General features: G+C 38.6%; 1 protein-coding gene across 21 annotated transcripts in view; it reads left to right on the plus strand.

Moving 5' to 3' along the window:
* The first annotated feature begins 1,056 nt into the window (after positions 1–1,056).
* mical2a (microtubule associated monooxygenase, calponin and LIM domain containing 2a) overlaps positions 1,057–27,091 on the plus strand; it is a 61,317-nt gene continuing 35,282 nt past the window's right edge. For 8 of the 21 annotated variants that reach the window (XM_059537863.1, XM_059537800.1, XM_059537804.1 and 5 more), the window contains exons 1-4: positions 12,241–12,430; positions 15,389–15,744; positions 22,263–22,470; positions 23,381–23,497. In XM_059537863.1, coding sequence (XP_059393846.1) covers positions 15,481–15,744; positions 22,263–22,470; positions 23,381–23,497 — 589 coding nt within the window. In that variant the 5' untranslated portion in view covers positions 12,241–12,430; positions 15,389–15,480. Of the gene's footprint in view, positions 1,157–12,239; positions 12,431–15,388; positions 15,745–22,262; positions 22,471–23,380; positions 23,498–27,091 lie in introns of those variants that run through there. The other 13 variants (XM_059537854.1, XM_059537844.1, XM_059537777.1 and 10 more) reach the window with 4 other exon arrangements.

The following is a 27,091-nucleotide window of genomic DNA, read 5'->3' on the forward strand; positions in this document are numbered from 1 at the left end:
CCAGCATTCTTAAGGACTCCTTTCACCCTGACCAACCCCCCCCACACACACACACACCAAACACACTCCTCACCCCCCTCTCACTACATCTGGTTTACAAACAAAAAAACAAACAAACAAGCAAACAGTTACACTTGCTATTACTTGCACTACTGTCTGTTCATCCATTTGCACACTGGAATATTTTCCTGCACTTTTTTGATGTCCATTGCACTAGTGTAAATGATGTATATTCATAGTTTCTGCTTATAGTGTACATAAACTTATTACATAATCCATCTTTATAGTATGTTCACAGTACACCTATCACGCTGATAGTATTAAAAATCTGTAATTGTAAATCTGTATATTTATTGTACATTTGTCACAGATCGTTAGACACTGTATATCCTGTACTTACTGCTTATTGCACTTCTGGTTAGATGCTAACTGCATTTCGTTGCCTTGTACCTTACATGTGCAATGACATTAAAGTTGAATCTAATCTAATCTTATATTTGATGGGCAAACTGCGTGTTCGATCCACGCGGTGGCGCCATTGTCTAAATGTGAGAAATTAGAAGGCGTTCAGCGTCCAAGATTCAGTTTATATCACTGCTGGGAAGAGTTCATCTTAAACTGTTGAAATAGGAATAAATAAATAAAGTAAGAAGCTCACAGAAGATGATAGATGCTATCAGTGATTAAGTGCTTTATTGTTCACCTTTGCATCCTTAGCCTACATGTAGTGTGTTATCAAGTATGAAAAAGCATGAACTATCACCTGTTATTGTTCTGGAAGTCTATATATAGGGCGAGTGAAATAGGTTACCTTATTCTTGGATGAAGTCAGCAGGTTGCTAATTTAGACCGCGCTGAAGTGATTTTACATAGAACAGTCTCTGCCTCCAACACTTATAAACTGCACAGAGCCAATAGGAAACCCAACTTCGCATGTCCTCAAACGTCATGTAGCTATTGCCTCCAGCCGTGGATGATAGATGGCCAGTATATTTCGTCTCGTGTTGTGAAAGAGCAGGTAAACTGATTGCGGATCTGACACACATGCCTGCAGCTACAGTCACCGCCTCACATGAGCGCGCTTCTGCAGCCTTTCACTCCTCACTGACTGTCACACCATCGCTGTACCTGTGCCTTCAGTCCCACAAGGACGAAAGTAAGTGCCTGTTACTTATTTCACATAGTTATGTTGAGTATTTGTAATCTTGTATTATCTGAGGAGAGTATTTGCTGTTGAATCGCTACTGTATTTTCCTCTGTTGATCAGAATCATTTCTATCCATTGAATTCTAATGACAGGTTGTTTCGGTTCAGCTTCGCCTGCAGAAACATATGCTGCTTAATGTAGCTATATCGTTGCTGTAAAACTTTTTAATGTAGCCAATTTTTTTTTTTGTTCGTGTGTGTGTAAACATTTTGAATTAGTGCCGCCAAAACATAGGCTTATCGGAGTCAATAAGTCTGGTTCATTTAATCTGAAGAAGCGTAGCCCACAGCTGACAACTGATCTATAACGATCATCTGTTTTGATCTGACACGTATTTTCATTCTGATTAAGTTGAGTAAGCTTGATTAAATTAGTTTAGCTGGGCATCTTTGTGTACAGTAGCTAGAAGAGGAAGCTACTTCGCTTCTCCTTTTCAAATGTCTGACCTGTTTTTAAAAATGGCATTCTTTTCATTGTCATTTAACAATTGTGAATATTGCAATATTGTTTCAACAAATTAATTGGACACTTTCTTGTCAAACGATCTTTAAAAAATCAGCTTGTGGCTAGTTGGTTTTATTTTCAAATATAAAATGTGAAGGTCTGAGAAAAGCTCTAGCATTATTTGTTTGCTGATGCCATTGTGCCTGTCTCCAATGAACAACTAGACACGTGTAAGTATGACACCAACCGTGTCTAAAGTCCAGTATGTTGAATAAGAAACAAACAAATTGCACCTTGTTACATCACTCATTAGAAATATGATCAAAAATGAAATTTAAATAAGCTGCATGTATGTTCATTATCTTTATTTTCACTTTATATGTTGAATTATTTAAGCTTTTTCGGACCTTCTACATAAGACTCATCTAAACTTTTTAATGAAAATGCAACTGCTTGAGAGAGAGAGAGAGAGAGAGAGAGAGAGAGAGAGAGAGAGAGAGAGAGAGATGAATGATTGGTTGTTCTCAGTGTGAGAAAGATAAAACTCCCTTTAATGTTTCTTCAAGGAACCAGTGGCTTGTTCAGTAACCTGCTCTTGAACTTGTGTGAAGTTTAGTAGATTTAACACCACTCGATTTTCACACAGTTTTCTTTGTCCTGAGCTCAATGAGAATTTTAGAAATATATTCCAGACAGTGAATATTGGCAAACTGGAAATTCACCCTTTGGATATTCAGGACATTCACCTTTTGGACTTTAAACACCCCACTGTTTGCACCCAACCTGAAGTTTGCAGTCTGGAGATGGATCAATCAAGCAACATATTGATGATGCAACCCATCTAGTCATCTCAAATTCTATTCAAATATATTATGCCTGTCTTTATGATATATTATAAATACAGACTTTGAGTCTTGATGTAGTTTTAAACTCTGGTGAAGGTTGGTCTTTAACTGAGATTTGTGACAAACAAGGCAGCCACAAAACATCTTCCATCTTTCATCTTCCTCTGTGGATGAGCAATAACTTCCTGTCTTTCAAAACTGAAAACATCTCTTTCCCTCATGAGGACGTGATTCACACTTCCTAATTATATATATATATATATATATATATATATATATATATATATATATAATGAAAAGTTCAAACATAACAATAGTGCAGTTCTCAATTCAAGCTGCAAGTTCCTCCTTCATGTTTTTGCAGGCTTGCATATTTAATCTGCAAATAATAAAATATGATTCAATTTTAAATCAGTTGACACTCTTATAACAGACACATTGAAATCACTTCGACAGAGGTGATACATTCGTGTTTTTACAGTCCACATATCATTCGACACTTTGAAAGTCTGATAAACATTCATCACATTTTTATTTACACCAGCTTTGTGTCCGTTTGGCTGGAATTTCCTCAATAACGGTCCGTTCTGTTGGCCACTACAGTGCAGCAGTGCAGCATCCCTCTGAAGATATCGTCTGCCAAACACAGTCTGCCGGCTGTGTGTCCTGCTCACTATATACTCCAACACCCTCATTTGTCAGAAGTTAGTCCATGTGTTACTGTTAAATAAGGAATTTCTACTGAGGAGCTTTGCCATGTTGATGTAAGCACAGAAATAGTGTGGAAAGAATGCTTTTTGGCAGGACATGAAAACAATCAGGTTGTATGTAAATCTGGATGTTGGGCATCTGTTATACCTATAAATTTGTTTTTATACTCGAATCTGTTTAAACTCTGGCCAACGATGTCCCCTTATTTGGTGTGTTCACCAAAATGGCAGTTGGTATCCTTTGATAAGCCTTTGCTATTACTGTTTTTCATACGTGATTTGTAGAGCTGGGGGACTGGGACTCCAACTCGGACTCAGACTGCGATTATGAATGAAGTTGGACTTGTACTGGAACATGCAATGGACTCTTGACATTTTGGAGAACAGACGAATTTGTGTCATGTGTAACATGAAAGATAAAAAAAAGAGTAAGAGCATAAAATTAATATAAAAAAAGACTTGAATGAATGTCTCCCTCAAAAACTCAGTTGGTTAAGGACTAGGACAAGACAAGGTGGACTCAGATCAATTTGAACAAACCCCTAAAATGTATAATTATTTAGTGTGTAAGTAAATCATACAGTTGGATTTGTATTGAAGTCTGTTTCTGACAAAAAAAAAAAAATGTTATATCACAATGCAACTGTGTAAATTTGAGAGTTTTTTCTCAGAATTGTGTGATATAAATTTGCAATTGCAAGTTTTATAATTAGAATTGCAAGATATAAACTCACAATTGCGAAAAATAAAGTCAGAATTGTGAGATGTAATCTCTTTTTCTCTCTATTGCGAGTTTATATCTCACAATTCAGACTTTTTTTCACAGTTGCGAGTTTATCTTGCAATTCAGACTTTCTAACTAAGCTCAGAATTGCAAGATGAACTCACAATTGCAAAAGATATATAAATTCTATTAACTCATTTCGAGTTTAAATCCCACAATTCTGATTTTTTTTCTCTCAGAATTGCATGGTATAAACTTGCAAGTGCGAAGATTTCTTTTAAAGAATTGTGAGATAATAACTCGCAATTCTGATTTTTTTCTTTCAATTCTCGTGCCGTTGGATTGAAAGTGCATCTACTGGCAGAGCATCTCAGTTTGTAATTAGTGGCTTTCAGTAAAGCTTGATTTAAACACAAGTTTGGCGCTCAGGGAGTTTGTACACAGTTTCTAAACTGTGCAGTCAGACACACTAAATAAGCCATCATCCTAAAATAAAAGCAACATTTCTCCATGAGCTCATCATCAACTAGCATAATAAAGCATTTAAATACATTTAACACAATATTTAGGGTCTCCGTGGCAACTGGATCAAAAACATGACATGTAGTACAGACGCCAGACTGGAGCCCTGTTTTAGATTAGACCAGTGGACCTTTGCTTTTCCCCTGTAAAAACACCTTTCCATGAGTCCACGCTTCCTGTTCTGCAGTTTTGTAAAGGTCGCCCAGATGGGTGAATATGTGCAAGACTCAATTCAAAAATATAATGAAGTCTCATTAAAAAGCAGATACCTACTGAATGTTTGCAGAGGCTCTTGAGAGCATGATCATTGGAGGAACTCACAATTACTTCGCTGAAAAACAATATGGTGAAGATGCTTTTGACTCTATAGATCAGCAAGAAGGATTCACAAAAGCATCAACACTTATATCTGGCTAACTGTATATCTAGATAAGAATTTGTCATGCCTATTCTTCATCACATCAGTGTTTTCTACAGAATTCTGCTTTAATATTCAAATCTGTAACAATTCAAATTCATTAATATCATAAATTTAGTCTCAATTAAGGAACTAAATTTAGCTGGATTATGATACTGACCTAAGCTAAATGATTGTCTTCTGTAGAGCTGTTTTATATAAATTACATTTTTTTTTTAAATAATTGATGAGTTTAGAACATTAACATTGTTATTTTTCTGTTTAATCTGAAGCTGCTTTGAAACAGTCTGTATTGTAAAGCATTTTTTTAATATAAATAAATGTGACTGGATTGATTCGACAGAACAGAATATCAAGTTTAAGATAAGTACCACAAAATTGAAATGTATTATATATTGAATTGCACATAATTTTTGATATGAAAACCACAATATCATTGAAGTTACCATTAAATCAAAATAGACAGTTCTTATTTTGTTTTATCTTATTGCAATATTTAGGCTATATATATATATATATATATATATATATATATATATATATATATATATATATACAATACAGACCAAAAGTTTGGACACACCTTCTCATTCAAAGAGTTTTCTTTATTTTCATGACTATGAAAATTGTAGATTCACACTGAAGGCATCAAAACTATGAATTAACACATGTGGAATTAAATATGGAATTATATACATAACAAAAAAGTGTGAAACAACTGAAAATATGTCATATTGTAGGTTCTTCAAAGTAGCCACCTTTTGCTTTGATTGTACTATATATATATAATTCACATTCACATTCACATTCAAATTTTCAAAAGTTTGGGAACCCCTTGCAGAATCTGTGAAATTTTTTATAATTTAAACAAAATAAGAGAGATCATACAAAAGGCATGTTATTTTTTATTTAGTACTGTCCCAAGTAAGATATTTTACATAAAGGATGTTAACATTTAGTTCAAAAGACAAAATAAAAATAAATAAAATAAAATAGAAAATAGATTAAAATAACCCCATTCAAAAGTTTGTGAGCCCTTGGTTCTTAATACTGTGTGTGGTTAACTGGATGATCTACGACTCTGACTACTGACTCTGATATACGTTTTTTCTTTTGTCATGGTTGTTTGTCGTTGTTTGTTCTGAACAGTTAAACTGATCACTGTTCCTCAGAACAATCCTCCAGGTCCTGCAGATTCTTCCATTTTCCAGCATCTTTTGCATATTTGAACCTTTTCCAGCAGTGACTGTATGATTTTGAGATCCATCTTTTCACACTGAGGACAACTGAGGGACTCAAACACAACTATTAAAAAAGGTTCAAAAATTCACTGATGCTCCAAAATGAAACTTTTGAACAAATTTTTCTTATTTTGTTGAAATAGCATTTTTTTTCATTTAGTACTGCCCTTCAGAAGCAACAGAAGATACTTGCATGTTTCCTGGAAGACATATTAAGTAGTTTACTGTACCTTGTTTTTTTTCAAATTCAAAAAGTTTTCACCCCCTGGGTCTTAATGTATCCTGTTTCCTTAATTGGAGCTAAACTCTGCTGTGGCCCTCCAGGAATTGAGTTTGAGACCACTGCTCTATGGTATGGAACTGTAAAATTGGATCCCTCATTTACAAGAATGTGCAAAAACTTTCAGTTCTCTCTATCTAAATGATTGGGACTACATCAAAGGCATTCTGACATCTACTGGTCTCAAGTGAGGAGGCCACAGATGGCTTCAGGTGGCCTGTTACAGGTAGCAGCTGATCGGCCTGGACATGTGTTTTTCTTTTCTCCTTGAACACGAGACTTGTCTATTCTGAGCCTGTCTGCTCACATATCAATTCTTCTGTCTCACTATTTCTGCCCTGCTGTAATGCAAGTTGATCCTCAGAGCCCATCACAGGATTCTATTGACCGCAGAGTGTCCTGACTGAAGATGTGCGGTTGACTCAGATAATTTATTTGGTGCCAGAATCCATTGCTGCATTAGCGGTATAATGATTTGATATCCTCCAAACAATCTCAAAAGTCATTGTGGTGTCTTTCTAAAAATGTGACACAAACCTTGCTTTGAAATGCCATGTAAGGTTCTTTTTCACTGGCTCCACAAAGAACCTTTACCATCCATAGACCTTTCATTCCACAAAAGGTTCTTTACAGTGGAAAAAGTTTCTTTAGATGATTAAAATGTTCTTCAGTCTAAGAAAATATTGTTCTTTTAAAAACTGTTCACTGAAAGTTTCTTTTGGGAACCAAAACTGGTTTCCCTATGACACTGCTGTGAGAACCCCCTTTTGGAACCTTTGTTTTTAAGATTGTTAATGCAAATTGAGGCAACACTATGGTACAGAGATGCATTCAGAATGTAATTCCAATCCAGGCTCATTAGAAAAACTGTGCCTATAGCAACAGTTCTGCCAAATTCTATGACGTTGCTTCTTGCACGTTTTGCAACAGTTTCTAATTATAATGTCCAGTGAGTGGTAGGAGAAGTTATTTTAGTTTTATCCAAAACAAATGTGAATATGGCAACTTTTGCTATGTTGGTTGTGCACGTATCGCAGCAATTCAGAATTTAAATGTCTGGTGAGTTGTGCTATAAGGTTAGTTCTCTTTTGCATTTGAAAGTAGCACACCACCTACACTAAATCCTACCCTAAACCCAACCGATAGTGTTAACATGTGATAAAAATGCATTCGCTGAAGTCTTTGAGTTCTTATACCGGGCTCGTACATCAGTGCCTCGCACTACAAGGCAATACTGTACCAGGTATGCTATCGAGCAAGTTTACTATGTCAGAAAACCCATACATATGGTTTTGAGGAGGAGCTGCTTATGTGATGTAAATGTAAATATGTATTAGTTTAAAAACCATGTACTATGTTAAAGTGTATTGATGTCATAACATAGTATTGCGCAAAAAAAATCTTAATTAATCGACAATCAGTCTTTATTAATTGATTATTAATTGTGTTTACAGTGAGCCTGGGTTGCATAACTCAATAATACGTCAATGATAATGCAATTTTTTTTTAAATCACTTTAATATTATATTAATTGAGCATTCCCCCTTAAAATGATCATTGCTGTTATGGTACATTTTTTTTGTTAGTTATATTCACTAGAATATTATTTCTCAAAGTAAAAGAATGAAGCTTATAAAGCTAGCTGTATAATCATCTCTGCAAATGGTTATTCTCCAGAGTGCTTTGCCAAACGTGCATGAGTGTCCTAAGATAAATTTCCTTCTGGAAAGGTTCAGGCAACCTCTAAGACAGCCCTCAGCTGCTCTGTCTCGCACTCTCACTTCTGTGTGAATTAATGACTTTCGTATGAGACGTTCACTGAGGCCACTTAGATAACACACTGTTTTTACTTCTGTCCATGATGGCTTCCTTTTGTTTTAGCAGTCTTTCATGAAGCAGTGTCTTTACTGCAAGTATGAGACACTGAGAGCGTGTTTGCACCTCGAGGAAAAGGTTAAGCCCATAAGGGATGCTGGGAAATATTGTTTTCTGAGATTGCCATGCAACTAACAGGCGTAATGTCTGCTTATCAGATGGGGGTTCCTTCCTGGTTTTCTTTGTATAGGGTGGCAATTAAGTCCGTTACGTTTGGCTCCCAGCTTTCCCTCTGTTTCCTCACTGACATCAGCTTCCTTTTGTTTGGTCTGATAGCTGGAAGCTCTCTACAGCAACAACAGCAAACTGCACGCTTCATGTCTGGGATATGTTTTTCTTGCAGTCATTTGCTAGCTGGCAGACTGTGTCTTATTGGACTGTATCCCTTAGAAATCAAATATAAAGTTTTAATGTAATAAAGGGTGTGGACTGAGACTTAAATTAATCAAATTGGCTCCAAACATAAAAACTAAATCAGTGTCTCATTAACAACCATGATTGTCTCTGTAAACCCTATTGTTCAAAGTAATTAATTGTAATGAGTAGAAGAATAAAAAAGTGGTAATTCAGTCTTTCTCATTATGCATTTGAGGCACTGTGCATGATGGGAACTTAGCCCCACACAAGACCCGATGTGGATGCTATCCATCCTAAATAGTATTCAAAATTAAAATTAGTGTGTCCCAAATTGTATAATGTTAAAATGAGTATCCGAATGGTGCCCCAATGGTTTACTATTTCTGGTGGAAATTCAAAGTGCAGATCTGTGCACATTCTAATAGCTTTATTCTAATATTGCCCGCAAACCACTGCGCGTTCATTCATAATGCCACTTGAAATGTATTAGTAGAAATAAATGGCCTCTGAGGCAGAGGTATTACTGTAGGATATATTTAACATCACTGGAATTCCCATCAACACATTAAAGGGCAGACTTGATAGCATTTTAATAAGTGCTCTGCCACAGTGTGTGCACAATTTACTGGTGTTCTGTGGGTTAGTGCCGTCTAGCCGCAGTGGCCCTTTCCATTCTGTCAGATGGTGAAGTCATGGTATGTAAGTCTGCACAATGCAGATTCAGCTGAAAGAGCGAACGGAGGGACAGTGTGTGCTACCTTCCACTGCTCACTGTAGAGGAATGCCTCTATAGATGGACCTAATAGCTATTTTCTTCCATCCGTGAAGCCTGACATGCCAGCCGCTCAGTTATAGTTATTGACACATTTTAATTTAGCCTTCCAAGCAGACATATTACAATGACCACATATTATAGTTGCGTTGGGTTTGGATGCAGTAGCTGCTATTGTGGCAAAACGGTTGCGTTTTTATGATGCTTTAACACAAGATTTTTCGTAATAAAATAATTCTGCTGAAAGTCTCTGGTTATGTTGGATTAGCATACTAACATAGTATTATTTCTGCAGTATGCAGTATGTGTACATGCATTGAAAACCTGGATAGCTTATTGTAAAAAACTGCATAAAAACAACATGAATACAAATTATACAAGAACTTTGCACATGCATCTTGAATTTGATTTTTAAAACAATTTTCCTTTTCATGTTTGTGGGCACTCTTATTTTCATTGACACTTTTACATAACATTTGATTACCATAAAGGTCTGTTTACACAGAAGATGATAACTATAACGATAACAGTTGTACTAACTTGGAAAAAAGTCCACAAAAAACTACAATGGTTATGACACAGAGGAATGATAACATTGGAATCACTTTCAGAATGTTTTTTGTTGTTGTTGATGTACAAAAAACATTGACAGCCAAATTAGAATCCATCAAACTTTAAAGCATTTAAAGTAACAGAACGTTATCAGCCATTGGAGTGGACGCTATTATAATTGTCCTTACAGTTCATCTTTGGAACACAAATAAAGATATTTCTGATGCATTCCAAGAGCTCTCTGACCCTCCTATAGTCAGCAAGGATCCTTACACGATCAAGGCTCAGAAACATAGCAAGGACATCGTTAAAATAATCCATGTGACATCAGTGGTTCAACCGTGATTTTTAGGAGCTATAAGAAAAATTTTGTGCGCAAAGAAAACAAAAATAATGACTTTATATAACTATTAGTCTCCTCCGCCTCACCATATAGTGCCATTTTGGATAGTATCACATATGTAAGGAATGTATGCAACGTATGTACACATTGTTTACACTTTGATCTGAATGTAAACAATGTATCCAGGTACATACGCGAGTAATTAATGACAAAATTTTTTGGGTGAATGTGACGAGTGGGGCGGGACCGAGGGATGTGGGAACACGAGTGAGGCCGGTGGAGTGATTGGGAAATCCGCTACACCTGCGACCCACCACCGGTCTTGAGTCCCACGGAGGAGATGGAAGGATATAAAACTGGAGCGACGACAGTGAAGGACGAGAGAGGACCAGGCCTGGGCTTTTAGTTGTGTTTTGGTTTTTATTTGCGTGCACCAGTCGTCCGTGAGGGGCTGGTGCGCTGTTTTGTGTTTATTTTGTTATTAAAGTTTCATTGTGATTGTCCGCCGGTTCCCGCCTCCTTCTTGCCGAAGATTACAAAGGTTGTAAATCATTACAGTGGTGCCGAAGCCCGGGAGAAGGAGGGACGCGCTGCTGAAGATCCCTCGCCGCTGTGGTGAATCCGCGGTGCCACAGAGCAGGCGAGGAGGATGCCGCCATGGACGCTCGAGGCGGTGGACTGGAGCGAGTTGCCGGGGACGGGCGAGCTCGCTGCCGACCGCCCACGATATGGAGGGACGGCTGCCGTCCGTGAGGGAGCGGAGGAGTCGGCGCCGTTCGCCAGGGGGCCGGAGCCTGCTGCCTCCGTGAAGGTATCCGGAGGTGCAGGGAACGGGGGACTCCTGCCGGCTGCCCAAAACCGGAGGAGCCGTCGCCGTCCACCGGGCGGGGGAGGAGTGTCGTGCCATCCGCCGAGGGCCGTCCAGTGCCACCGCCAGGCACCGCGGAGGAGATCACCCAGCCGGTGGAGGGCCAAGCAGCAGTGCGTCTGGGAACCGGAATTTTTTTTATTTTTTTCCTCTCTCCCCTCTCTCGTCTCTGTTGCTCCTCCTTCCATCTCCGTTTCTCTCGCCTCGTCTGTCCTACCCCCAGGTTCCCGCAGGTCCCCGTGAGCGGTCCCCCCGCCGAGGGAGGGGGGGAGGGGAGTAGAGCGCAGTCTCTAGGGTACCCCCCGGCCTGCGAGGGGCGATGGGGGTCTGTGACGAGTGGGGCGGGGCCGAGGGATGTGGGAACACGAGCGAGGCCGGTGGAGTGATTGGGAAATCCGCTACACCTGCGACCCACCACCGGTCTTGAGTCCCACGGAGGAGATGGAAGGATATAAAACTGGAGCGACGACAGTGAAGGACGAGAGAGGACCAGGCCTGGGCTTTTAGTTGTGTTTTGGTTTTTATTTGCGCGCACCAGTCGTCCGTGAGGGGCTGGTGCGCTGTTTTGTGTTTATTTTGTTATTAAAGTTTCATTGTGATTGTCCGCCGGTTCCCGCCTCCTTCTTGCCGAAGATTACAAAGGTTGTAATTCATTACAGTGAAATATCCCTTTAAGCAAATATTATTTAATTTCTAACATATCTATAAAAATGTCACATCTTCAGAAGGAAGTGACACAACTTAAAATCAGTTTGGCTGTCTTATGGTATGCAGATCACATGATTTGACAACTTTTTAATGTAGTGAGACCATTATATCTTAATCAGGTGCATTAAACAAATACAAACCAGTTGTGTTCAGTTGTGTCCGTTGCAGTGCCTATGCAGAGCCTGCTCTCACACTCATATAAATAAAAGTGACTGTGGAGGTGTGGTCTGATACACAACTATGTTCGGCTTCTGGCTGCTGGAATGCAGTGTATGCGAGTGTTAGCGCGTCTGTCTCCAGAAGGAGTTCATCTAACACTCACATGACAAGAGCTGACACATCCCCTCACTTAGACCACCACTAGCAAAACAGTGTCCTAAAAACACACCCAGCACTGAGATCTGGCCTCACTACAACTGCCATCATGCCTCATAGTGCAGACTGATTTGTCTGTCTCACGACAGAAGTGGATATTTGACTGCAGGTTTATAACAGTATTAATGATGTGTATACATAAGGAACAAGAGGGAGGGAAGGACTTTATGGAAGCACTGAAATATTCAGGTAACTGCAGAGATACATCTACTACTGCCCGTGTTTCTTAATGTTTAAGCTTTTGCACCATCAAATTCAGTGCCTTAAGATTTTTCCTGGAATACGGAGTTAAATTTTAGCCTACTCCTCATGCTAAGCTATATCGTATAGTCACATCTTGTTTGTGTTATTCTGTCTAAAGACTCTTATTTTGAAGTTTATTCGGTTCTGTGGTTTTTATGTTTGTTTCCTGTTTCCTCAGTTCCCTTGGTTACTAAAACGCTTGTTTTTTTTCTGTAGTGAAAGATTGAGTTCACCTGTGTCTAGTTTAGATTTTTTTGTTATTCCATGTTGGCTTTTTATCTTGAGTTGTCATTTGTTGTCTTTGCATTTGTTTGAAAAGCTGTTGCGGTTTTCCCCAAGTGGACTGCATTCGTTGTTTATTCATTGAAACTCCTTCAACTAGATCCAAGCCTCAACTTTTCCCTTGTACAACTGTGGCACAAAGGCCTACGACTTTTCATGGTGTTGTCCTTTATGAAGCTTGACAGCAGGAGTGAACAATATGTATTGTCTACGAAACAAATGTAACTCAATTTGCAAAAAACTAAACAAACATGTCTTGAGATTGCAAGCTTTCACTGTGGGATACAGAATGCAGTTAGATTGTCAAAAATTCTATGTACAATATGGTGGGTTTTTGTCCGTTATATTCCTGTTCGATATAGTTAAGCAATATCACACGAGCACACATGCTGTTTTACCCAAATAAGCATGATTGCAAAATGGGATATTGATTTTATTCAAGAATACAATATTGTAAGTTACATTTTAGACATTTAGTTGTGAATCAATGATTCGGTGATCCATTTATGAGTCACTTGCTTCATTCTTGAATGAATCAGCTGTTTGAACAAACAGTTTGAATGATTCAATGACTCACTCATTAAGATACCTGCTTGTGGTTTTTGTTTCATATTTACAAGCATAATGTCCTTAAAAAAATGCATTCATCTCATATCATTATTTATAAAGTTGTAATTGCAGCGAAACTTCATCTAAATGCTAATTTAGATACAGCTTTTGTGCTTCTTCTGCAGTGCAAGAATACTGATTTAATTTGATTAATAACAGCCTATAGTGTTATACTGCATCTTATAAGATTTGAAAAAAAAAATGCCTTTGTAAACATAAAAATGCCCTTGGAGATCAATTAAAGGTGGCAGACATCGACCCTTAAGGGTGAAGTTTTTTTTATTTTTTAAAGGTAGCCTAAGTAAATCAATTTCTGTTAATGCTGTGAACTAACGGCTTTACAGAATAAGAAGACTATGAAAAGCACAAAAAACACACTTAAGCAAAATATTGTCTAATTATAATAGCTGACAAAATTCCAGAAATTATTGAGATATAATGTTTTGTCCTCTGGTTAGCTTCTACTTTTGTTGTGTAGAATAGAGCAGCTTCAACATTCTGCTAAATTTCTCCTTCTGTGCTCAACACAAGAAGGAAATCATATAATAATGATTCCTTTGAAAGAAAGGGATATAAAAAGAGCAAAAGAAAATCTACAAATATGCTTGTCTTTCCCTTTATACCACTAGACATTAACTCACCACAAAATCAAGGGGATGTCCTGTCCCAAAGAAAAATATGTTCTGGAGTAAAATGAGTCTAGTATTACCACAGCAATCCTACCACGTCTGCTTTTATATGCTTTCAAGGCATCTTCATATGCAAACAGAAAGGACATGATTTCATTTTCAGCACATATTATGAACATTTAGACATTTTGTATCTAATGAAATATTCACAGACTGTGTGTGTATAATTACAGTAAAGGGCTTTTCTATGTGGTGTTAGTTTTATTGTGCTTATGTTTTTGTGGCGTCTTTAAAGTGTGTTTATTATCTCGAGGAAGTGGAGGGGCTTTGAAATTTTATAAGGGAGTTCACTAAAAATACACACCAGTGGAGTTTGTTGCCAGGGTAGCGACATGTCCCCAACTGCCTGCAAAAGAGCACCTCTGTCCTGTTCACGGTTCAGCAGGGCAATGCTGCAAGATAAACAGTTTTTTCTAAGCTCTCTGCAAAAGCGCATGGCTGACAGTCTGGTTAAATCAGCTGTTATCTTCATTCAACAGTAAGATTCTGTGGATGGATTATCTGATGTATCTGACGTCAAACCGCCGTTAAGATGTAACCGATACTGGCTCTGCTTTTTTCATGCCTGTCAAAAAAAATAAGACATTTCATTTTCTCTTGTTGTTGATGTACTTTTTTAATGTATCAGATTACGAACATTTGAAGGAGTGGGTTTCTGCAGTGTGTGTGGCCTCCTGCTTTAGGCAGTAGTATAATATGGCAGCCTAAATTGCAGTGGATAAAAAAAGAAAAAAAGAAATTATATTGTTTTTTCCCCTGGCAATGACGTCTATGAGTGTCAAAAATAAAGACATTTAAATATATATATATATATAAAAAACAATTAAAGCAGGTGCAAAATCTTAGTAGTTAGGGTTTGTATTTATATTTTGTATTTATGTATTTCTTCGTATTTATGGTTTTAAAAAACTTTTATAAATTTTTTATCATTAGTAATATACAGTCTTATCTTAATCAATAGTAATATATATATATATTCTTTATATATTTTCTTTTACCTGTATAATTAATTAGATATGAATTCATATTTTATGTATAGCATACCTTTTGGTGTATCATATGACATTTTCCCACTGTGAACAAACCTTGCATTTTCATAACAAATCACATTTTCATAATTTCATATTGGTCGCATCACATGACTTTAATTTGGCAGAAAAAAAAAAATGTATTTATTTTAGTAAATTTTTATACATTTTTATTATTATTTTCCAAGAAATGACAATGAAAGATAAAAAAATAAAAATGATCCTCATGACCAAGCCTTTTAAATTTTTTTATATATATATATTAAAATGAATAGACATTTTATTCCTTTTTTCAGATTTCACCATGAGTGAGGAGACTGAAGCTTGGGTGTAGCTGTTCAGTGGAGCAAGATATCACAAACGCAGTGTCTATACTCCCGCAAAATAGATGATGGGTGAAGCCGAAGATGAGAAGAACCAGTCAGGGCGACTATTTGAGAACTTTGTTCAGGCCACTGACTGTAAAAGCACCCTGCAGGCCTTCAATATCATGTGCAGTTACCTTGAGCTTGACCCTCTGGAGCACAGCACCTTCTACAGCGGCCTGAAGAGCACGGTGACCTGCTGGAAAGCCAAAGCCCTTTGGAGTAAGCTGGACAAGAGAGCCAGCCACAAAGAGTACAAGAAAGGCAAAGCCTGCGAGGGCATTAAGGTAAGCTTGCAAAACTGGAATATGTTATGACGATTAAATGAGCTGGCAAATCCTTTGTTAAGATCTTTATAAACCAAACATTTAGGTGGTTTATAGATTCCATCTCAGATTTGCCCTGATCTTGGGCAATGATTTTTGTATGCTATGACATCATTATATATATAACATCTTGGACACATGTTGTTCATTAGACGAGTGCTCTCTGACTCTTTTATTATAGTTTAATTGTGGTTTGTGGTGAGGCATACATCTATTATTGCTCATACTATAACACATACAGTAAGTCACACACCCTGTGCTATTGTGAACTGATAATGAATTGTGTGGATTTTCTTATGACAAATTGATTTATTGTTGCCAGAACACCCAATAGCAACTGCAAAGCACCACCTTATTAGCATCCACCCAATCATTGTACTATTAAGGCGTCAAGTGTAAAGGGATAGTTTACCCAAAAATTGTATCATTCTTTCACCCTCATGTCACATAAGCTCAGTATGTGAGTTTTACATGCAAGAACAAATCTCATTGGTTCATGCATATTGAGCACAGACATTTCAGCTTACGTTTACCATAGATTCGTAGAAATCAATCATTTTTCATCAGAAGGCTTGGATTCGTATGGATTACTGGTAACACTTTCGTTTTAGGGACCAATTGTCATATTAACTTGTTGCTTATTAGCCTGCGTATTATTAACACATTGGCTGTTTATAAGTACTTATAAAGCACATATTCTGCATGACCATATTCTATGTATCTAATCCTATCCAGTACCTAAACTTTACAACTACCTTACTAACTATTAATAAACAGAAGATTAAGAGTTTATTGAGGCAAAAGTCAGAGTTAATGGTTTGTTAATAGCGAGAGTTGAACCTTAAAAATAAAGTGTGACTTGATTACTTTTACAATGTTTATTTAGTTTTTGCTGAATTTTCACTTTTTGGAAGAACTATGCTTTTAACTTGAGTCACAATATCCCTATGCATAGCTGCAGACAAATTTTCATATGTTTCATACACAAATACAGTATATCGCAAAATTATAAAGATAGTACAAATTCCTGTACATTTCCAAACCTCTTTGTCTTGTTCATTATGAGACCCCCCCCCCTCACACACACACACAAACACACACACACACACACACACACACATAACACTTTAAAAAGCAGCAAGGAATCAAGCTCAGCTTGTTGTTAGTGAGTGTTTGAAGTGTTTCAAAGAGAGCACAATTTAACAAGTTCACTTAATACGTGCAATAAACAGCCCACTCACATTTCTGATGTATAGAAGCGTAATTATGCTGCTCTCTTTAGAGTGTAATTTACCTCTTTGTAATAAAGATGGTAATTATATACAGTAGTCCCGACGAAGGGCTGTTCTGCACACTTTAATCAAAGCAAGAACAGTGTTGCCTAATGGCACTGGTTCAGACAAGCCAGGTATGCTGCAAAATGGTTCATATGAGTATTTAAATACACAAATTAAGCATTGGACCCGTACTAGTTAGAATTAATAGGGTTTCTTAAACACAACTTTTTCTTTGTTTCCATCGCCTTTCATCAGACAAACAGCTTGTTGCATCTCAAACTCACGCCATTGGTTGAGTCAGAGGCTGACTTTCTGAATTGCTGAAACAGACAAAGCAATGTTTTAAAAGCAACAGAGAGTGTCTTCTCTCATCTGGAAGCCAACCTTCAAATGGCTTACTTAGTTGATTCTGCACATTAAACAGGCATTGGAAAGTTGTTTTAAGATCCTGATGAAAAGCAGACCATCTGCCCCTTCATCCAGTTGTGACTTGAGTTGAGTTGGGAAATAAAAAGGTTTGGTTTAGGAAGAGTGACACGATATCACTGCTCACCAGCCTCAATCTGTCCGTCAGATTCACCGTCTGTCCAGGATATGAGCTCATTCTCTCTTTATCAACCAGTGGGACAACTGTTTTATTGTTTTATACTGGCTTTATTAACACTGCAGAGAACACAGAGGCTTAATCTAAAAGTTTAGACAATGCAATGCAAACAAAATATGCTAAAATAATTTTAACACAGGCAGTGGGTTTTTGTAATTCATGCAGTGATGTTTTTTTTTTATTCCTGTATAATTCTGATTAAAATATATAAATGATGTTATTGTTTATTGATTACTACACAGGTTTCAGGAATAGTTGATTCCATTTATACACAATTTTAGCTGTTTCTTTTATATTACTGTCTTTTATTCTCACTTGTTGTTTTATATTATTATATTTTTGAAGTAATAATAACTTGAAGGAAGTCTCTTGTGCTCACCAAGGCTGCATTTATTTGCAAAAGCTGCTGTTAAACGATTGATCGTGATTATCGCATCCAAAAGAAAAGTTTTTGTTTACATAATATACATGTTTGTGCTGTGTATATTTATTATGTATATATAAATACACACACATACAGTATACGTATATTTGGAAAATATTTACATGTGTATATATATATATATATATATATATATATATATATATTTATATTTATATTAATATAATTTATATTATATATAAATATATTTAATATATAAACATAACATACTTTTCTGAAATAAATGCATTTGTGTGTATTTATATAAACATAAATATACACAGCACACACACATATTATCAAAACAAAAACGTTTATTTTGGAGGCAATTTAATTAATCGTTAAACAGCACTAGTTATAAATTATAAATTATGACTATATAACTATAAACATAAATTATTATTCAAATTTAAAACAATATAGTTCTGTTTTAATATATTTTAACATGTAATTCTTTTGATGAGCATTTATTTGAAATAGAAATCTTTTGCAAGAATGTAAAAGTAATAACTATCATATTTGATCAGTTGCATACTTGTTGAATAAAAGCATTAATTTCTGTGAATTTCAAAACATATATTATGGTTTTAAATGTTAGTTTGTTATAGCACAATGAAGTTTTTATTAACGCTTGATCTATTTCACAGAATGACTCTTAAATGGATTTCCACATTGTGCAGCAGTTAAATAAAGTTGACACAAAAAGTGTCTTTTAAATTCTTCTCATAAATTTTTGGGCTGTGTTTCAGGGGTGGTGTAGTGGTTTCACCACCGGATTTTGTGGTAAATACTTGGAGCCATTCCTCAGTCAGAGCAGTGTGAGCTCCTGACCCAGACTCTGTGAGCTCATGCGAAGAGGCACTGTTTTTCACATTGGGAAAGTCAAGTTCTTCTCTTTGTGTATGTGCGCAGTCTGTTAGACATATGCTTACAGCTGTGACTTTGTGACTCATGACTACGTGGACAATATAAACAAGTCATACAATGGCATTATTCGCTAACACTCATTATCAAGACTTTTGTTCCATTACATTAGAGGTTTTTTATTCTCATACAGGCCTGAATGCTTTTGAATCTGGGCTGCTCTCCTGGTGGTCTGCTTCAGTCCATCGAGCAGCTTTCTCTAGTGGTGTGATGTCTAATTGAGCAAACTGTTGAAGCAAACTGTGATCACATTGTGTGCTAGAAGCAGGATAAGTTTTTGTGTCTGGGTTTAAGTTATTGGTGCTGCAGTGAGGTGGTCTCTGTTCCACTGGGCTTTGTGTAAAGTGACTGTTGGTTCAACACATACTGTGGCTTTCACCAGGAAGTGTCATCTGACAGGCTATGCTGCCAGTTCCTGTCCTGCAGACTTTTCCATGAGATAAGAGAGGCTGAACCAGCCTGAAGTGGCAGTGGTGTGATGAGACTTTACAGTGATTGTCTGGATTTTAGAGGACAGTCTAAAAAAAAAAAAAAAAAAAAAAAAAAATATATATATATATATATATATATATATATATATATTTTTTTTTTCATCGCTCCAAGGTTGTTCTTTTATATATTAGGAAATTAAATATTCACAGTCAGAATTAATTTAATTAGTTATAATCTTTAATTTAAAATATAATAATATGAATTTATATACAATTAATTTTAAATTAATTTCAAAAATAATTTATAAAAATATTAATTTCAAAATAAAATAATATAATTTAATATAAAATAATTTTAATTATAATTAATTAGTATTATATTCGTCTTTAGATTTTTATACAAAAATTTGTATGATGATTATTGAGATACAATAAAGGGTTGTTCACACACAGAACACATATTTATGCCTAAAACGCAAGATGCAACATTCTTTTTTTATGAAAAGTTCAGCTTTTGCAACTTTAAATGTTTCTTGCTTTCTTTAGGGGATTTTTTCTGTCCATTTTCCTTTTTTTTTTTTCAAGTCTGACAACTATTTGAAAAATTGTTGAGATCTCTGAAAGTCTTCTATAAAAAATTTTATCAAGTAAAAATTTCATTTGCACTCAATTTGATTTCATTAGGTAAATCCTGATTTCATTAGAAAATGTATTTGTATTTTAATTATTTGTTATTTGTCTTTACTATGGGCAACCAAAAAAATAAATAAATAAAAAGCAAGATTTCAAGCACCCACTGATGGACAGGAAACTGCTTCATGCTGACTCAACAGGAAACTTCGCCTCTGGACTACTGTTCTGCTTGGTTTCAGGGTGGGGATGAGCAGAAACAAAATAGTTATCATTATGTTCATATCTGCTCTGACTGACTGAGTGTTTCATTAGTCTGTGGCGATGGTAAATCCTCTCCCTGGCTAGGTTGCGTGGCTCTCTGTCTTTTCTGAACAGGCTGCCTTTGTTCATTCTCTTTGGCTTTTAGTTAAGGTGAAGTCAAACAGAAACTGTGCACCTGGTCTGTCAATCTGTGCTGGTGGTAACTGGTCCATCCAGTGTAATCAAAAGCAGCAGTGCAGAGACAGACCTGTCCAGACCACCTGCATCTGCCAGCCTCATACCTGCAGCACTGATGAATAACAGATCTTCCCTCAGGCATTTAATACTTGCTTGTTTTCTCTGTACGCATTCCTCCAAACGCAATACTTTCTCCACTACTTCTACTCACTGCTATTGATACTTTCAGCATCGTTACTCACAAACACACTCCTGTTAATACCGGCAATCTTATTACTTCAAATACACAATTTATATTGATTCTTTCAACCCTTTTACTCACAAATGCACAAAACTCTCCTACTGATACTTTTAATCTTGTTACTTAAAATACTCAGTTGTTGTTGATATTTTCAACTCTGCTACTCAGAAAACACACACAGTCAAACACAAATACGCAATCACAGTGAAGTTTATACATGCAAACTTGTTACTAAAATGCACAATTTCTACTGATACTCTGTTACTCAAACACACACACACAGAGATATTGAAACATTCAACCCTGTTATTCAAAAATACAAACATGGACCCCCATTGGTACATTCAACCCTGTTACAATAAAATAAACATTTTGTTGCTCAAAGTACACACACATTCCTATTTCAACCCTGTTATTCACAAACACAAATATATATTTGTAAGTAACAGGGTTGAAACACACACTAAGCGTAGAATGTCTAAGTCTCTGTCTTATTTTTTATTAATGAAAGCTGAAGGCCTTTTAATGAAATGATCTGTGCTTCTAGCAGGCTGAGATATGTAAATAACCACAACTGACAACTGAGAGCCAGGGACAACTATCCACACAGGCATTGAGGTCTACATAAACATGATAAGATCCATGATCAGGAGGGGCTGAAACCTGAGCGTATCACAATATTGATCACAGCACAGACTGAGAGTTTTTGCTGTATGCCCACTGTGACAGGAAGCGCTAGCTGCCCTCACTGCTGCTTCCTTATTTTGAGGTCAATTAACCATCCTGAAGTTGGCTATGTGTGTGGGAAATCATAGGAGGGGTAGGAAATGAATAGATCAAGTAGAAAAAAAAAACACATTTTACCATCTGAGCTAAAGCTTTGCATGATGTGAGTCCAATGCGTGGCTCTTTTCTGTGACTCAAGAATAGATTTGTGTAAAGATCATCGCTCCACATAAAAAGTGATCTCTCATCACCAAACCAGAGAGGATGAAGTCATACCCACAGCAGGCAATCTCAGACATGTCCCAGAAACCTGACGTCTTGACTTCATGCATTCATACTAGCCTGATGCATGAATCATGCCTTTGATATGACAGGACTGTAAATATGAATTAATGCTGATGAAATCACACACGCGCCTCCAGTTATTGGCACTGGTTGTGATGTGGTGCTTGGATAAACATTTGCATTAGTGCTTCCTTTTGTTTGAGCTTCTCTGCTAAGATTTTCTGCTTTCTAGGATACTTACTGAAAGAATGGGCAAGAGCTGTTTGCTCACAGAAGAGTAAAATAGGCTCCTTGAATTTCAATAAAGAAAAATACACAAAGTATTATAAGGTCCTAGAGAGGAAGCGCTGTCTTAGACATCTGTATAGTCTTCTTTTATATGTATTTGTTGAATTTAAAAATGATTGAAAACAAACGTCACCCATTTGTTCTGTTCTTCCTCTGTTCTTTAAATGAAAATAGTGACCTGATTCTCTGAATTTCTGATTGTAACTTTCAGTGCTTGATTATTGGAGGGGGCCCCTGCGGCTTGCGGACTGCCATCGAGTTAGCTTTCCTCGGAGCCAAAGTGGTGGTTATAGAGAAGAGAGATACATTCTCAAGGAACAACGTCCTACATCTTTGGCCCTACACCATTCATGACCTCAGGGCCTTAGGAGCCAAGAAGTTCTATGGAAAGTTCTGTGCTGGAGCAATAGACCACATCAGTGAGTTCTGATGTGTTCTCTGTGTTAATTTAATCATATTATAAGCAACCTATCATAACTTCCTTGTTTAAAGCAGTGGTCATTTTTAAGTTCCTCATTGACTGCCCTTCTTTTTTCTATATATGCAGTATATTTGACCTTCGTTGTGTTTATCTACAGTGATATATCTCCCACTGTAGACCCTAATAAGTTGAGTCTACTCAAATGATTTGAGAAAACTCATTCACTCACTATAGTTAGCATAATTAACATAAACTAAATACATATTTGTTAATTTAAATAAAAATGGAATAAAAATAATTTTGAATTGCCAACTAATTGAAATACATTTAAATAAATTTACAGTGCTATCATTACTAGTTGGAATGAGAAATAAACTAAATTACTAAAATAACTTATAATAAATAAATAAAATAAATAAATGACAAAGCATTTTTTTTTTTTTACAAAAAATAATATATAATAATATATATATACATAGTTTTTTTTTTTTTTTTTGGAATACAAAAGAAAAAGCTGTTCTTTCCCTCTTTTCATACAGAAAATGTAGATGGCGACCAGTCACTGTCAAGACTTACACATCAGTTTGTTCCTAACACAAAGCTATCATTTCGCTTTACAGGATTCAGAATTGATCCCTTTAGTCATATGAACTACTTTTATGTTGTTTTAATGTAGTTTTAGGAACTTGACAGTTTCATTTTATGGAAAAGAGACGATGATAGAATTTCCATTTTTAGATGAACCATCCAAAAATTTGACTGTTGGTTCAACAAATACTATCCTGCCACTCTAATGACCTTATTTCTGTTCTCACATCTGTTAGTTCTGCTGGTGGGTGTTTTTATAAGTGAGGCAGTGTTAGCGTGACTGTGAGGCTAATGGTTCTTGCTCTGGCTGGGTTTGGCAGGCATTCGGCAGCTCCAGCTCATGCTCCTGAAGATCGCTCTGCTTCTGGGTGTGGAGTTTCACGTAAATGTGGAGTTCATCAAGCTGGTGGAGCCTCCAGAAGACCAGGAGAATGAGGGTGAGACAGACGGCTCCAGTTGCAGACTAGACGTCAGTCCAAAGTTTGGACACACCTACTCAGTGTTTATTATTGCTACTTCTAGAGTAGTAAACATTTACATTTGGCAGACGCTTTTATTCAAAAGTGACTTGCATTGCATTCAAAGTACACATTTGACATTTTTATCAGTTCTTGCTTTCCCTGGGAAGTGAACCCATGACCTTTGTGTTGCTAGCGCCAATCTTTGCTGTTTTTGGCTACTGAAAAGAAGATAACAATGCTATAAAAACAACACACATGCTAAAATAAGGTTATGTAGCCATCACTATTTTATATATTTGCTTCTTCCGAGTAGCTACCCTTTGTTTGGATGATAGGTTTTAAACCTTTATGATCCATTTGTGAGGCCCCCCCTTTGTAAAAGTTATGTATGTAAAAATACTAATATAATAAATATGTGTATTATATTCATCAGAACATAATTTAAAATAATTGAATAATTAAAAAATAAATAAATAATGAGAGCAAAATAACAGTAAAATTATTTGGTTTCTGACTAGTGTTTAGAAAGCAGAATGAACCAAAATAATCGTGTTCGAGATCCACCTATGGGAAGGGCATCCGTACCTGACCTCTGCAGAAGCATCCAATTGCACCAAGTCTGGCTAGACAGACAGAAGCGTGCAGCCAATGCCAGGTAAGGCCCCACCCCTTACCTAAGGGCATATAATGGCTACGACGCTGCTATTTTCCAGTTGACATTCGCTTCTCGCGATCTCTGCACTGACATAGTTCGGTTGGATTACGCTGCTCACTTTCGTGTCTTCAGGGGGATATATCACCAGATCAGCCTCCGCCAGACGTGACAGTCGTCTTTTCAGCCTTTTCGCTGTGTTCTGCATTCGGAGCCGCCCGCGCTCTCGCCTTTTACACCTGCTCCTCCTTCCACGGCTGCCCGCCACGGATTTTTCCGAGTTCTTCGCTGGTATGTCACTGTCTAAACCTTCCACTTCTCCCGGGAACAGCCTATCACGGGCCTGCTCGGCCGCGTGCGGTGCGCTTATTGCTGCTAAGGATCTTCGTCCTTTCTGTGTGGTTTGTTTGGGCCTTAAACACGCTCAAGAAGCCCTGGAGAATCCGGAAAATTGCAGCCATTGCCTTATGCTGCCCAAGAAGCTGTTACGACGCCGTCTTAAAGTTGCAGCGACCCAGTGCTCCGAGCTTGGCCTTTCTGACTCAGACAGGGGACATGGTGACGACGTTGCGCTACCAGGGGACTCCCGGGGCGCCGCCTCACTTATTTGGGCTGACCAGCCCAATTCCGCATTCCCCGAAGAGGACATCTTCGCGGGCAACCTCACGCTTGTCGACGAACCGGCCGGTTCCGGCGATGAGGATGATGCGGCCCTTCTTGGGATCTCAGAGGACGAGGAGGCCATCCTGCCCTCTGGCGTTCCCCAGGCTAGCGTCCATGCAGCCCTGCCTCAGTCCATCCTCCTGAAGGTTTGTGAGCGAGCGGCCGCTCACCTCAACATTGAGTGGCCAGCTCCGCAGAGCGCCACCGACCAGGAGAGGGATATCTACGACGGGAAAGTGTTGGGACCTCCTCCCGGTCCGAGGAAACAACTCTTCCCCGTCCTTCCAGCGTGCGCTAAGCACATGAGGTACAATTGGAGCGACCTGCTCGACTTCAAACACGGTCTCACGGGCCTTGAAGTGAAGGATATGGCAGCTCATGGTATGGGTGACCCCCCCGCTATCGAGCCTTCCATCGCCAGGCACCTTAACCCCGCTCAGGGCGGGCTGCTTGCTCTCCCTAAGCCGGTCTTGCCCAACAAAATGGACCGTTTTTCTGCCTCAGTTCACCAGGCCGCATACAAGTCCTCGGCCTTGGCTGTTAGGGCCCTGAACGTCTCTTCCCTCCTCTCCGCTTACCAGGCGGAGATTTTGGACGAACTAGGGCAACAGCTGGAAAAGGGAACTCCTTCCCTACCCTTGTGGAAGGAGATCCTTACGGTGAACGACCTCGTCCTCCGTAACGCTCGGCAGGCCGTCCAAGCCTGCGGGCGCACTATGGCGCTTTCAGTGGTGGGAGAGCGCGTTCTCTGGCTTAACCTGTCGGGCCTTCCCGACAGTGAGAAGCGGTGCATCGCGGGCGCGTCGGTAGAGCCCGGCCGGGATCTATTCGGCCCCGCCGTCGCATTGATGCAACAACGGTGTGACGACAAAAAGGAGGAGGATGAGGCCTTCAAGCTATGCCTCCCTAGGAAGTCGGCCCCTCGCCAGGCACCCCCTGCGCGTTTGGGGTACCTGCCATGGGACGACATTTCCACCAGAGCAAGGAAAGGCCCCGCAACAAACCCCCTCCACGGCAGAATAACCCACCGCCTGCTAAGCACTGGGGAAAATCGACTACCGCCGCAGACGCGGCTAGAAGACCATCTAACCCTGCCCCCACCGACTCGAAGCATAAGCGGCCTGCCTGATGTCCGGTTGATGGGGGCATCGAGTCCACGTTCACGGGCCACGAGCCCTTCGGACTCTCTTCCTGTCCCGGAACCCCCGTACAAGAGACGCAGGGTCCCCCGCGGATGGAGCGCTTCCCCTCCTCTCGAGGCTACCCAGCTCATGTGTTTTATGAACGTTGTGGGTTCTTCCACTAGATGGCGCCATTGCATCACAAATAACTCAGCTGGGCTTACACAGCTCCGCTGCGGCTCGGGTGGGAACACTTGCGAGTCACGAATAGGCTTGGCAGACTGTTTCGTCTCCCGAGTGGGTGATGCGTATTATAATGCAGGGGTACAGACTGCAGTTTGCAATGAAACCCCTGCATTTCAACGGCGTTCTCTCTTCACACACGGAAGTGAACGCCACACATTCTGAAAAGAGGAAATATCCTCCCTCCTAAACAAGGGAGCGATTCAGGTGGTGCCCCCCAGTCTGATGAATCAGGGTTTTTATTCTAATTATTTCTTGGTTCCAAAGAAGGACGGCTCTCTCCGCCCTATCTTGGACCTTCGTGTGTTGAACAAACATTTGAGGAAATACAATTTCAGAATGTTAACTCATGGCTCGCTCGCCCGTGCCATAAAACAGAACATCTGGTTCACATCGGTCGACCTGAAAGATGTTTTCTTCCATATAAGCATTTATCCACCACACAGGAAGTTTCTTCGTTTCGCCTACCAGGGCACATGTTACGAATTCACAGTTCTGCCGTTTGGGCTCAGTCTAAGCCCCTGGTGTTTCTGTCTGTGTGCGGAGGACGGGCTTGGCACCCATGAGAATATCAGGTCTGAGGATTCTGACATACATAAACGATTGGCTCATCATATCCAAATCGAAGGAGAAAGTGTTGCAGGACACCTGCCGTGTGCTCACGTACATCACATCTCTCGGGTTCAGAGTGAATGTGAACAAGAGCAATTTTACACCCAGTCAGAATGCCATTTTCCTGGGCTTGGAGTTGAACTCAGTCTCCATGCGAGCGCGTCTCTCTCAAGAGCGCATTCTCTCTCTGATGAACTGTCTATCGCAGTTCAGAGAGGGGGCGATAGTACAATATCGCACATGCCTCAGGCTGCAGGGTCTTATGGCTTCAACCATCCA

The sequence above is a fragment of the Carassius carassius genome, chromosome 3 (assembly GCF_963082965.1).
Source record: "Carassius carassius chromosome 3, fCarCar2.1, whole genome shotgun sequence".
Lineage (NCBI taxonomy): Eukaryota > Metazoa > Chordata > Actinopteri > Cypriniformes > Cyprinidae > Carassius > Carassius carassius.